The 15,306-nt window shown below is 42.1% G+C and overlaps 1 protein-coding gene across 7 annotated transcripts in view; it reads right to left on the reverse strand.

Annotated features, from left to right (window-relative positions):
* Window positions 1–15,306, reverse strand: part of LOC139391116 (protein diaphanous homolog 2-like) — a 637,381-nt gene that overhangs the window by 90,117 nt on the left and 531,958 nt on the right. For all 7 annotated transcript variants that reach the window (XM_071138654.1, XM_071138656.1, XM_071138651.1 and 4 more), the window contains one exon: window positions 13,899–14,063. In XM_071138654.1, coding sequence (XP_070994755.1) covers window positions 13,899–14,063 — 165 coding nt within the window. The remainder of the gene's footprint in view (window positions 1–13,898; window positions 14,064–15,306) is intronic.

Below are 15,306 nucleotides of genomic sequence, written 5' to 3' on the forward strand. Positions count from 1 at the left end.
CTAATCTCACAGTCCTTGCCGCTGAAAAACAGGCCAAAGAGTTCAATCTTGGTTTCATCTGACCAGAGAATCTTGTTTCTCATGGTCTGAGAGTCCTTTAGATGCCTTTTGGCAAACTCCAAGCGGGCTGTCATGTGCCTTTTACTGAGGAGTGGCTTCCGTCTGGCCACTCTACCATTAAGGCCTGATTGGTGGAGTATTGTAGAGATGGTTGTCCTTCTGGAAGGTTCTCCCATCTACACAGAGGAACTCTGGAGCTCTGTCAGAGTGACCATTCGGTTCTTGGTCACCTCCCTGACCAAGGACCTTCTCTTCCGACTGCTCAGTTTGGCCTGGACGGCAAGCTCTAAGTCTTGGTGGTTCCAAATTTCTTCCATTTAAGAATGATGGAGGCCACTGTGTTCTTGGAGACCTTCAATGCTGCAGACATTTTTTGGTACCCTTCCTCAGATATGTGCCTCGACACAATCCTGTTTCAATTTCGAGTCTCATAGCAAAGGGTCTGAATAGTTATGTAAAGTAAAGTATTTATGTTTTTATTTTTCTATTTACATTTTCATTATGGGGTATTAGATTGAGTACTTTTAAAAAATCAATTTTAGAAGAAGGCTGTAACGTAACAAAATTCTGATAAAGTGAAGGGGTCTGAATACTTTTTGAATGCACTGTATATGGTGTGTGTGAGTGTGTGTGTGTCAGTCACCAGATCTCAACCCAATTGAACATGGGAGATAAGAGATACTATAAATAGAAGTGCACTATAGAGTATGTGGAATAAGGTGCTATTTGGGATGAAAACCACAATATCTTCAATATGGAGCCATAGCAGGAGCAGAATACCTTTTACTAGGACTTAATAAGGACACAGGTTGTGGTAACACTGAGGCCTCCACTCTGTACTCTGCCCTCTGTTGTGGAGATGTAGACTTGAGCTTTCTGAGCCATTTCCTGAACATTCCAAATCTCATGCATACCCTGTACTGAACATGGGGCACTAACTACACTGCAAACTGTGAAATCGAAGCAAGCCTAAATATCTGATATTGAGTGACTTAAAATGTGAGTTTTATTTCGTACCAACGTTATTGACAGATAAATTAGTTATTTAAAAATATTTTAAAGGCTTAATACAAAAGGTATAATTTATCTTATTTCACTATACTTTACCTTAATCGTCTTATTAAGAAAAATATCCTGAAATAAGATTCATTAAGATTGATTTCACGTTTTGCAGTGTAGGCTTTTCCCCTTTCAGGTTCTAATTCAATTCAATCATTTTCCTGACTTGTTTACTCCTCTTCCTTGACCCTATACACAGTATAACCTAGTAGTACATCCGTTCCATCTAGTAGTACATTCACAGGTTCTGCTCCTATACACAGTCCAAGGAGTGTGTTTGATTCTCCATGCTAGCAGAGTAAATATAATGCCCAATAGATTGCTTCACTCGTAGCGGTATAGAATAGAATGGAATAGAGCTGCTTTAATTGCACTGTTCTGTTGCACCATTGATTTCACACGCGCACACACACACACACACACACACACACACACACACACACACACACACACACAGAAATATATATTGTAGATTTTGTATCTCATTTAAATGTTAACACTAACACTGTCTCTGTAGCACAACAGAACTTTGGGCAGCCTATGTGTTTATCCACCATCTGTTTCAGTATGTGCCAGCTTCTAATGGAATGGTGTCAGGAACTTATGGGGTACAAGTACACTAACTTGTTAGTCTTTGAGGCGCATTGTTATTATATTTTCCTTAATGAGGAAATTACAATTCAGAATCAATGAAATCTGGTGACTAGTTAAGATTGAGTAGTGCCTACAGTGTGAATATCAGTGACTTAATCATTGAGAGCCAGTATCCATAGCAATATGTTTGTGTGTCTGTGTACAGTACGTTTGTGTTAGAAGAGTGCAGCAGCTGTAGCAGCTGCGGAGGATGATGCAGAAGTCACAGGGGCGTGGCAGGAGAAGCATCATATTACCGGCCCCATCATTATTATCATTATTAGCATACTTTTGAGATCGAGCCAATGGCCCTGAAAAGATGGGACACACACCCACCCGGTCACGCACGCACACACGCACGCACGCACACCCACACCCACACACACACACACACACACACACACACACACACACACACACACACACACACACACACACACACACACACACACACACACACACACACACACACACACCTACCAGCCAACATAATTTGATCTCTAAGCTTATGCGATGATGCTTGCAACCCCACACCCATTAGTCTTGCTTTATTGGTCTTATTAGTAAGTCACTCAATTAATGACTAAGACTGTTAGCTCGTACTCCATCTGCCCGGGCTTTGATAACTCATTAATGTAGAGATCCTCATCCTCCTCTCTGCCCCTGGTCAGGATTACACACACAGAGCCGACTGATTGCATTTCACTTCGACTCCATCCACTCCATATTCAAATATGGCCGTCTATATTAAAATAGCAAATTGTCAGGGCATTTCTATATATGTGAACTTTATGCACAAAATTTAAAGATTTGTATTAGCTTCGCTGTCAGTAGAAAATAACCCATAGCTAATGGATTATGTTATCTGTTGTAGTCAGCTCTATGAGGTCTATGTACTTAAATGCCTCATGACAGTCGGTGTAGCATTAAGGCTTTTTAGTCAAAGCAATTTAGAGGAAAGTAGTATTCCAATTGAGTTCTTTATCGTCTGGGAAGGCCCTGTGTGTAATGAATGCATTACATAGGCCAAACAACACTGTGTGATGCCGGCGAATAAATGTTTAGCCTCAAATTACTCAAAGCCCATATGATGAACTGTAAAGAACCATACATTTACTGTGCATGTTGAATGGATGTCAGAGTGAAATCAATTGGAAAGTTAAATGAGGTCTCCGTCATGAATATGAATTTCTTTAATGACCCCAACTGCCGACCAGTCACAATATCCATTTGCTGTATCACTATAGCTGTATCAGCATTATATACAGTATACCCTAAGTGCCTGTAGTTTAAGTGATGGGTGATGCAAGGACGTACCGCTAGCATAGCCAAAGCATAAATACTCTCCCCAAGACAGATCCACAATAGCTGGCTAGGCTGCGACTGGCTAACCAAGCTTAGCATGGTGCAAAGGGGAAGGGCTGTTCAGCTAGCACCTATAGCTGCAAAGAAAACGGTTAAATTATTTCCGTTTTACATGGGGAAAAACAAACAACCAACATGAAATATACAGTGAACACCAAACATTCCTCGAAGTTAGAAGCATCTGTCAACTGGGGCTCCCAACGAGTAAGGAAAACCAGATTAAATATTGGGAATATAGTTGCTATTCATCCAAGGATTGTTTACTTTATACACTAAGAACAACCCCACACTCTATCCCAACCCTCACCTCAACCGCCCACTTCCCCAGGCCACTCCTACTCCTTGGCATTGAAGTCATAATCAGTAATAACTTATTCATAAAGACCTATTTGCTTGAGAGAAGAATGTACTTCTTAGCGGTCACCTCCTTTAGGAGGCCGTGCAACGGCAAATCCTTGGGGAGCGCCGTGTCGTACGCTGGTACACTTTGATCACCGGAAGGAAAGTTAGTTTTAGATATGGGAAGGAGAGAGAGAAGAGAGAGAAGAATCTCAGACAAGGGGACCTTGCCATTCACATTAATAGGTTTGGAAAACGTTGCACTTTCTGGACATCGTGTCATCATCCTGACACATTCAAAACAAATTGGGCACCGGAAGGAGAGGGAGAGATGGAGGAAGGAGAAAGGAGTTAAACAAATGTTTAAAAGACTTCTACCCGGGAGGTAGGGTCTCTGCTTTGTTCTCCACCGTTTGAGTTGGGAAAAATATCCCTAGTTTAAGACCAAAATGTCCCTGCACCTAACAACCCCCTCTTGAGCATTCTGTATATTTTCATGAGCGTGTTTTTCTGACATTTAATTTTCAGACTCACCTCACGTTCAGACCAATAAATGTTATATTTGTGTTTTTTAATAAACTGGAAATGTGTTGCTGTTTGTATAATTGGCTCTGTACTATTTTCCTGGATATTCAGAGGTTTGTGTTGAAATACTGATGTCAATTGATCATGGTGTAGTTTCACCACCTTGATAATCTAAATATATCCAAAGCAATTAGTTTCTGTCAGTGGCGTGTATTCATGGACAAAGCATATTCTATTTGACAAGAGCACATGTTCACTCAACAACCCTCAAGCCACCACAGTTTTTCTGATCTTGCAAACCTGGGCAGTTCCCTTAACCGTCAAAAAAAAAACACATTACGGCAAACCTGAAACTAAAGCTCTTTGGTCGAGTCCGGAAACAATGAGGCTCTCGAACCAGGCTGCAGTGATCAGTGTCCGGAGGCACAACAAAACAGGTGAAGAAAAACAGAGACAGTCTGAAGAAGCTGGTCATCGCAGTAATGTACTTGGGACGGCAGGGGCAAAGCCTTAAGGGAGCACGACGAGTCAGCAACAATTTTGCGGTATTCGCGTCAATGCATTTGCAGTGTTCGACACTGCCATGGTGTCATCCTCATAGCAGCCAGGAGGATGACACCACAGACATGTCCTGCAAATGTCACTTGATAATCCTAGCACGCTATTTAAATGACAAATAAGGGTGTTATATGCTAGAGATTCCTGGGGTTTTCAGTTGTGAGTGCAGAGAGAAATGCAGAGGCCATCACTGCTGTTGTAATGCAAACTATTGGCAAACGCAACCAAGCAGCCAAACTCATTTGCCAGAATTACAACGGGGCAAGCTGCAAGAGAGGGCGGCAGGGTGGGGTTCAGGAGCTCGTGAAAAGCCGCTGTCAATATGCCCTGTTATGCCCACAAAGTACATTTAGTTTCATGACAGGGGACAAGCAATAGTTTGCTTTTTTGCATCCATAGACAGTTTTCATAACTTTTTTACCCAGTCATGCAAAAAGACAAGCATGCTTACTGAGGTTGACGATAACATTCAGGTACAGGGAGGTTGTGCCACTCCTTGGAACTTCAAAAGTAGAGCAGTGCATGCTGTGCACGAAGGCCAGAGATCATTGGACATGGTTTTTGATCAGATCAATATTGAGCCAGACTGGGATAAATATTACATCGTCCAGAGCAGTGCTCTGAAACAGAAACTGAAGGAGTTCATGTTACAAGTACATCAGCTGAAAGGTCATTTTCCTGTCTGAAAATGATTAAAACCTACATACACAATTGTTGTGGACAAGAGAGACAAAAACATTTAAATGGAAGAGGGTGTACTGTATGAACTTAAGTCCAGCGGAGGAGGCTACTGTATTACAGAGTCATTGACCCTTTTTCAGCATGAAAGAGAGGAGGATGGTATTCTTCTGCAAGTAGGGTAAATCAACATTTTTTTTTCCTCTTTTCTCTTGCGTACACACACACACACTGATCGATTGGACTGAATTGTTTTTGGTATTTTTAAATGGCTAATGTCCTAGACTAGGTATATTGTTGATGTTGTTGAAATGTTGAAGTTGAAACGGTTTGTGTTGTCATCGTCGCCGTAAGATGATGAGTAGCTAGGATTCCATCCAATTGGCGACAAATTTGAATGCAAATATTCTAAAACGCAAATTTTCCCACCTGTGGTGTGTTTCCACAAAACGGACTTGTTGCGGATAAAAGTCAGTGCACACAAAATATAATTTTTCAGGTACCTAATAAAAATCGAAAGTTTCCATCGTATTTTCAACTCTATTAATAGTTTTGTCACAAAAACTGTTGGGTTATATAGCACATGTGTATACTCTGGTCTTGGCACATGTGCTCTAGGGTGGGTGGGTAGGCTAGCCTACATGATAAGAATATTATGGATAAGAGTGAGAATATTTCTTCAAGCATTAATCGTCATGTTATAAGAATAAGACCTTGGATATTTATTGAAAAGGAGCATCAAGATCAATGTACACCTTCACAACTCTGTGAAGTGCAGGTGGATAGATGGCAGCATTCGCGCAAAACTGAAAGCACGAAGCACCGCATTTAACCACGGCAAGGTATGGCAGGATACAAACACGGTAGTCATTCCCTCCGCAAGGCAATCAAACAGCCAACACGTCAATATCGAGACAAAGTGAATTTGCAATTCAACTGCTCAGACACGAGACGTAGAGTGGTTGCTCCACTAACAGTTTTGTGATTATGCTGCGGTACTTAGAGGTAATTTGTGGTTTAGTACGGTACCCTGCATCACCACTTCATTGCGCCAGACCAGTGCAACAAGGGGGAGTTAGAGCACTGATTATGCTTTTGGGTCCTACTGTGTCTCTAGCTGACAACGAATGGGTGACATAAACCTAAATAGAGAAGGATAACTGTGTACAACTTCAGTGTTACTTACTAAAACTGTTGTTACACTAAGATTTGTATTAATTTGTTTTGTTAGGATTATTTCGCTCTTACTGTAGTACTGTAGTCCACTCCCGACCGGTCATGTCGTACAGCGCCTGAGTGGTGCAAAGTCTAAGACACTGCATAGCAGTGCAAGCTGTGTTGCAACAAATGCTGGTTTTTGGTTTCTCTCCTTCTAAAAACAGAAATAAATCATTCTAATTAACAAACTGGCTTTATTTACAAATTAGTAACAATGTCTCATCCCATATTCAAGAATGGCCTTTTTCTCACCAATTTTATGTTATTTGAAAATAACAAAATCATCTCCAAAATATTGTTATTTTTTAAACAAAGCGATTATCATTATTATTAATTTAGAATTATACAAAAGCCCCTTGGATATTCTCACAGATATATTATATCTGGAGGACAATATATATTGGTCATGGCTCCCGAGTGGCGCACAATGGGATTGCTTTGCAGTTCTCCAGCTGTATCCACTGCAACACTTTTAGGGGCATTGCACTAATAATGGCGCTGACTAGGGAAACATTCCCGCTGTTCTAGCAGGTATCTGGACAAAATACTTGCATAGATGGAGGTCAGGGGGAAAATTCTATCATCAAATGCATTTCTAAGTTAGGCTCTAAGTTAAGTATTATTATTATAATTATTATTATGTTACACATCCAACCGTGATTGGGAGTCCCATATGCAGGCACACAATTGGCCCAGTGTTTCTCTCCCTCTAAAAACAGAAATGTTTTTGCCTTTACAAATATTATTTTGGCCTTTATTCAGATTACAATCCATCATCTAATTATTTTTAAAAACCTCCAAAATAACCTCAAATATCATTATACAGTATCAAGTTGATGGCACAGTCAAATAGCCGGCACCTACATAAAGCTGAGTGACTCACTCATTCATGGCTTTGGATCAAAATAAATAAGCACCAACATTCTTTCTGGTAGTCTTTAAATAAATAAATGTTTTGGTCAACCTGACCTGGACACCATGTACAGTTTTATAATATGGGCTACTAGCAGGATAATATACCTTTACCAACACATCTCAGTATTTTGATACTTTGTGGATGGGGCCTCCCCTGTGGCGCAGCTGTCTAAGTCACCGTATCGCAATGCAAACTGTGTTGCTACAGATACCAGTGTTGGGAGACCCATGAGGCGGCTTTTGGTTTTAATTTAGAAAACTCCAATCCTCTATATGTAATTATTGGTGGAGAGTCACGTCATATTTTTCGATATATACTGTAGGCCTATCGTAAGCGACATGAGTCTCACTATTGTTGAGTAATGTGCTGTTAAAAGTGATGTATGTCTTATTTATTTAAAGAGCATATTGAAGTTAGAAGCAATAGGATTTGAAGCAATAGCCTACAACTATTTTAGCACCGTTTCGCGCTGCTCTGAGACAAGCATGGGGACTGGTCTTGTTAAATCAATTAGATTTTGACTGAATCTCCACTTGGGTATTGGTTAGACTAAAAAAGTGATATAGAAATGTTATGCTCTTAGTGTAACCTTTATTTATCTAGGCAAGTCAGTTAATTATTATTACAAGGACAGCCTACTCTTTCCTCCCCGTCGAGGAATTGAACCCTGGTCTCCCACGTGCCAGCACATGACACAGGGATTATTTAGCTAAATAGCCCAGTACTGTGTAGCCTACTCCCGACCGTCACGATGTACAGCGCAATTCCATCCAAACGGAAACCGAGAGGTTTTTCTGTTTTTCTTGGAATATAAACACCATAATATTAATCAAATATTAATCAAATTAACCAAACTCTAAAAGCAATTGGAAAGGTAGATACAAATTATTTGTGACATTGTGGTTACAATAAAGAATGTAAACAAGATGCTGTGTTTTTATTTACAGTAGAGATGGAAAACAGGTTTTCAAACACTTGTAGCCTGATTATCAGGACAATAGACTCTTTATAGCACAGCTACCGTAGGTGTGAACATCCCCTTACCTGCAATGTATTCAATGGTTCAGAGTACTCCCCAATATCGTGGTATCCAACTGTTAGTAGTTACTGTCTTGTCTCATCGCTACAACTCCCGTACGGACTCGGAAGAGACAAAGGTCGAGAGCCATGTGTCCTCTGAAACAAAACCCAACCAAGCCGCACTGCTTCTTAAGCGGGCATTCAACCCGGAATGTGTTGGAGGAAACACCATACACCTAGCGACCTGGTCAGCGTGCACTGCACCCAGCCCGCCACAGGAGTCGCTAAAGATTTTCTATTGGGTTCAGGTCTGGAGACTGGCTAGGCCACTCCAGGACCTTGAGATGCTTGGCTGTGTGTTTCGGGTCATTGTCATGCTGGAAGACCCAGCCATGACCCATCTTCAATGCTATTACTGAGGGAAGGAGGTTGTTGGCCAAGATCTCGCGATACACGGCCCCATCCATCCTCCCCTCAATACGGTGCAGTCGTCCTGTCCCCTTTGCAGAAAAGCATCCCCAAAGAATGATGTTTCCACCTCCATGCTTCACGGTTGGGATGGTGTTCTTGGGGTTGTACTCATCCTTCTTCTTCCTCCAAACACGGCGAGTGGAGTTTAGACCAAAAAGCTATATTTTTGTCTCATCAGAACACATGACCTTCTCCCATTCCTCCTCTGGATCATCCAGATGGTCATTGGCAAACTTCAGATGGGCCTGGAAATGAGCTGGCTTGAGCAGGGGGACCTTGCGTGCGCTGCAGGATTTGAATCCATGATGGCGTAGTGTGTTACTAATGGTTTTCTTTATGACTATGGTCCCAGCTCTCTTCAGGTCATTGACCAGGTCCTGTCGTGTAGTTCTGGACTGATCCCTCACCTTCCTCATGATCATTGATGCCCCACGAGGTGAGATCTTGCATGGAGCCCCAGACCAAGGGTGATTGACCATCATCTTGAACTTCTTCCATTTTCTAATAATTGCGCCAACAGTTGTTGCCTTCTCACCAAGCTGCTTGCCTATTGTCCTGTAGCCCATCCCAACCTTGTGCAGGTGTACAATTTTATCCCTGATGTCCTTACACAGCTATCTGGTCTTGGCCATTGTGGAGAGGTTGGAGTCTGTTTGATTGAGTGTGTGGACAGGTGTCTATTATACAGGTAACAAGTTCAAACAGGTGCAGTTAATACAGGTAATGAGTGGAGAACAGGAGGGCTTCTTAAAGAAAAACTAACAGGTCTATGAGAGCTGGAATTCTTACTGGTTGGTAGGTGATCAAATACTTATGTCATACAATAAAATGCAAATGAATTACTTAAAAATCATACAATGTGATTTTTTGGAATTTGTTTTAGATTAGTTTTAGATAGTCTCTCACAGTTGAAAGTGTACCTATGATAAAAATGACAGACTACATGCTTTGTAAGTAGGAAAACCTGCAAAATCGGCAGTGTATCAAATACTTGTTCTCCCCACTGTATATATATATATACATATATATATATATATATACACACACTGCTCAAAACAATATAGGGAACACTAAAATAACACATCCTAGATCTGAATGAATGAAATATTCTTATTAAATACTTTTTTCTTTACATAGTTGAATGTGTTGACAACAAAATCACACAAAAATGATCAATGGAAATCAAATTTATCAACCCATGGAGGTCTGGATTTGGAGTCACACTCAAAATTAAAGTGGAAAACCACACTACAGGCTGATCCAACTTTGATGTAATGTCCTTAAAACAAGTCAAAATGAGGCTCAGTAGTGTGTGTGGCCTCCCTACAACGCCTGGGCATGCTCCTGATGAGGTGGCGGATGGTCTCCTGAGGGATCTCCTCCCAGACCTGGACTAAAGCATCTGCCAACTCCTGGACAGTCTGTGGTGCAACAAACACTGCTCTAACATATCATGGAAATACATTCACAAGATGGCTTAATACTGCAACCCAACAAGGCAGTGAAATAAGCCTTGTATTTTGAGACTAGTATAGAAGAAGATATTTTCTGGCATTAAATAGTAAATCTCCCAGAAATGTTTTTTTTTTGCCAAAAATATGGTGGATGGAGCGAGACATGATGTCCCAGATGTGCTCAATTGGATTCAGGTCTGGGGAACGGGCGGGCCAGTCCATAGCATCAATGCCTTCCTCTTGCAGGAACTGCTGACACTCCAGCCACATGAAGTCTAGCATTGTCTGGCAGTAGGAGGTACCCAGGGCCAACCGCACCAGCATATGGTCTCACAAGGGGTCTGAGGATCTCATCTCGGTTCCTTAATGGCAGTCAGGCCTGCTCTGGCGAGCACATTTAGGGCTGTGCGGCCCCCCAAAGAAATGCCACCCCACACCATGACTGACCCACCGCCAAACCGGTCATGCTGGAGGATGTTGCAGGCAGCAGAACGTTCTCCACGGCGTCTCCAGACACTTTCACGTCTGTCACGTGCTCAGCGTGAACCTGCTTTCATCTGTGAAGAGCACAGGGCGCCAGTGGCGAATTTGCCAATCTTGGTGTTCTCTGGCAAATGCCAAACATCCTGCACGGTGTTGGGCTGTAAGCACAACCCCCACCTGTGGACGTCGGGCCCTCATACCACCCTCATGGAGTCTGTTTCTGAACGTTTGAGCAGACACATGCACATTTGTGGCCTGCTGGAGGTCATTTTGCAGGGCTCTGGCAGTGCTCCTCCTGCTCCTCCTTGCACAAAGGCGGACGTAGTGGTCCTACTGCTGGGTTGTTGCCCTCCTACGGCCTCCACCACGTCTCCTGATGTACTGGCCTGTCTCCTGGTAGCGCCTCCATGCTCTGGACACTATGCTGACAGACACAGCAAACCTTCTTGCCACAGCTCGCATTGATGTGCCATCCTGGATTAGCTGCACTACCTGAGCCACTTGTGTGGGTTGTAGACTCCGTCTCATGCTACCACTAGAGTGAAAGCACCGCCAGCATTCAAAAGTGACCAAAACATCAGGCAGGAAGCATAGGAACTGAGAAGTGGTCTGTGGTCACCACCTGCAGAACCACTCCTTTATTGGGGGTGTCTTGCTAATTGCCTATAATTTCCACCTGTTGTCTATTCCACTTGCACAACAGCATGTGAAATTTAATTTCAATCAGTGTTGCTTCCTAAGTGGACAGTTTGATTTCACAGAAGTGTGATTGACTTGGAGTTACATTGTGTTGTTTAAGTGTTCCCTTTATTTTTTTGAGCAGTGCATATATGGTTTCCAGTTTACATATAGTCCAGTGAAGTACCTTGAGGGCCATCATGGTGTCTGCTTGAGGGGGTATATACACTGGTAAAAGCAAATTGCTATGATATAATCCTTAGTCATTGTATTCAGTTCAATCCAAACACTACTAACTAGCTATTTGAAAATGGTGGGAGGTAATAGCTTAAATACAGCGGACTTATGTCGAAATAATGTTTACAATAAAATACAATATATCAGAGTAATACAATACATCATATGCTACGATATCATTCTTAGTCATTGTATTCCTTGAAATGGTGGGAGGTTGCTAATAAGTCTAATACATATTTATTTTTTTACAATGGAATACAATATACTAGAATAGAAAGAGTCACCCTCCACGGTTCCAAGCTCTTCACAGTTTTAATAAGCGCAGGCCTCAACAGACTTACCACACCCCTCTACCTGTGTAAGACCTGCTTGACTGTTTGACGCACTGAAGGCGGAGGCACTTTCATTTTCTTTCTGACAAGTACACTGGCACGCTAATGAAAGTACATTTAAAGGGGATAAGAAGCTTCCAAAGTCTCTTTACTCAGTGTGGAACTTACACTATTCCGTGATACATTATACATTCCGTTCTCAGGCACAGGCTGTGTCCCAAATGACACCCTATTCCCTACAAAGTTCTCACTTTTTCACCATGGTCTTGGTCAAAAGTAGTGTACTATGTAGGGACTAGGGTGCTATTTGGGAAGTACCTACAGTTTATGTACGGCTTAATCTGTCCTATAAACCCGCCCCTCCGTCGCCAGGCTCCCAGGTCTGTAAGGCACATTTCTTTATCTGCTCTTAAGACGGTGCCAACTTTCTTAAATCTGAGACAGCTGCTCTTGCTTTTGGTTTAACACACCGAAAGTAAAATGGCATCAGCCATGGATTTCACTAATGGTTTGAGATAGATGTGTTCGTGAATTGAAAGTAGCTTTCCTTTCTAAAAAACTGTTTTCAGTTATCGTGTCCCCACTGCTGTTGGAATGGTTCACATTTGTGTTCTCTCACGAGGAATGGAGAAACATGTGTTTTTGTTACCTCATGAGTTTTGAAGTACACTCTAAGAAAAAAAAAGTGCTATCTAGAACCTAAAAGGGTTCTTCGGCTGTCCCCATAGAATTCCAGGTATAACCCTTTTGGTTCCAGGTAGAACCCTTTTGGGTGCCATGTATAACCCTTTCCACAGGGGATTCTATATGGAACCCAAAAGGGTTCTACCTGGAGCCAAAAAATGTTATCCTATGGGGACAGCCGACGAACCCTTTTGGAACTATATTTTCTAAGTGTACAGTAGAACTACACTACTAAAGTCAATGGACACTAACGTACCTATGAACTAAGAGCATTTTATCTGCATTTTTAGCACACCATCTGTAACTGCCTAACTATTATTTAAAAGCATGTTTGAGATAAATCCCACATTTTCTCATTGATCAAGTATAAACAAAGACACCTATCAAACTGATAAAGTTACCATTTGGGTCTTTAACAGGGTTGACAATAAAAGGGTTGAGGTTTTTAGGTGAAGATCGGCCATTACTCCTCATGTGGTGAAGAGCATGGGATGACATGGCAAGGTTGATGTGTTGAGTTCAACCACCTCAGTCAAAGATGATAAAGCAATTATAAATAGACAAAAAAGGGTACTTTTTTTCTCTCACCATGCTGTTCAGAAGACCCAAACGATGTCACCTGCTGTGAATAATTTAACTTGGTGGAATGGTTGATTATTTTAAATTGTTTTAAAATGAGGGACATACGTGAATGCATCCCGAATCACACAAATATAAATAATCATCTTCATCTTCAGCCATGACTTTGTCAAAGCAGCAAAATGACAAGACCTTTACAATGCTGGTGAAACTTGGGATACATTTCACGATTAAGTGTGTTGAAATCTTCCTAGGAGTGACACAGGGTTGGTGTAGGGACATGTCAAAATGATGCATTTTGGGACTTTAGCAAGCCTTTATTCATATAAAACATATGATGTATTGACTTCTCCATGTGGTCTATATTAAAGTGCACTCCATTGAATATAACAAGCTAATAACATTCAATATTGGTGCATCATTTCCACTTCAAACTTCAAAGGGACGCAAACTACACCAATTTTCGTGGAACGACCCACACTTACTGATGACAAATTGAGATAGCAACACGTGCGCGTGTTTGTATGTGTGTGTGTGTCATGACCGTACAGGTAAGATATATTTTCCATCTTTTCCAAAGAGAACAACTTGTATATGTGCTGTACTCACCACAAAGAGGCTGCGGAAGGAGGCCAGGTCACCGAAGAAGTCTTCGACGCTGAGGACGTGGGGGTCGAAGGCGTAGTAGCTTCCCAGGCTCTCGTATAGCTTCTGCATGTTCTTGTGCATGGTGGAAAGCTTCTCGTATTGCTCCCGCGAATGCTTGGAGAAGCCGTGAAGGGAGGTACAGTCAAGGAAAGTAACATGTTTTTTTTGTCAATAGCACTTGTCAAACCATTTGAAAAATCGATTCAAATACTTTAATTGTGCCTGATTGAGCTTGCCTTGCTCAATAAACCAATAGAAAGGTCCCCAAACGTTAAACCCCACACATCTGGCACTCCAGGTGACTGGCACTCCAGACAGACTAATGGAAACGCTCAACAACACAAAAATGGTACTTCATAACACTTTGTCACCATGATGTGTGATGTCACACAACAATAAACAGTCATCATTAAGCAAATGGAGAAAACTATAACTTCGCATCATTCACTCTCTTGCAGGGAAAAGAATAGCGGCGCGAAAGTCAGTGCTTTCCAGACAGGAGAGGTCAGAGAACGTGTGTTGTCATACCAACAATAGAAAACCATCCCTGAGCTAGTTATCAAACCACCACCACTCACTCGTTTGTAAACCCACCCACACAATAAATGCTAAAAGAAAACATTGCATTTCACACAAGGAAAGGTCGGAGAAACTATTGTGTGTGTTTCAATAACCTCTCCATCTCACTTTGGAGTCTTTGGCACCATGGGCTAATAGCACGCGGGCCAGGAGTAATAGGAATGTATTTTGTAGTAGGCCGCAACACAAATGGCTGTTGGAATAGCTGATTTCAGTCATTGTTCCATTGTTTCTCCCTACAAGAGAGGGGTTGGGTCGTCTTGAACCGCGGCCCATGCCGCACTGTGTAATTTACAGGGCAGATGAAGCACTTTCTACCGGGTGAATGGCTATTAACAGCTGCTCCTGTCAGTGAGGCATTATCCCAGCGACCTCTGAACGCATGGAGACCAGACTCTGGTTGTTCTTTGCCACAAACGCAGATGGAAAAACACACAGTGTGACAGTGTGTGAGATGAGGTGAAAAGCACACCTCTATTGCACACATTTTGCAAAACAACTTTCAGAAGGCATGGTAGCAGGCATGGATACACACACAGCAGTGTGACTGGACACACACACACACACAACCACTACGGAGCTCTCACTGTCAGCAACACACAACAACACTGGGGATTGTTAGACACAACACGGCATCCAACACCGCCACTGTTCTATCAATCACTTACATAATCCTTCATCTATCTACCTGTTTCTCCTGATCTATGCATTTGTGCATCTGTCCCAGGCTGTCTAAAACTGATCTATAGGCCTATTGGCTGGGCTGTGGATCTATGGATGGGGGCTGGTT

The sequence above is a fragment of the Oncorhynchus clarkii genome, chromosome 31 (assembly GCF_045791955.1).
Source record: "Oncorhynchus clarkii lewisi isolate Uvic-CL-2024 chromosome 31, UVic_Ocla_1.0, whole genome shotgun sequence".
Taxonomy (NCBI): Eukaryota; Metazoa; Chordata; class Actinopteri; order Salmoniformes; family Salmonidae; genus Oncorhynchus; species Oncorhynchus clarkii.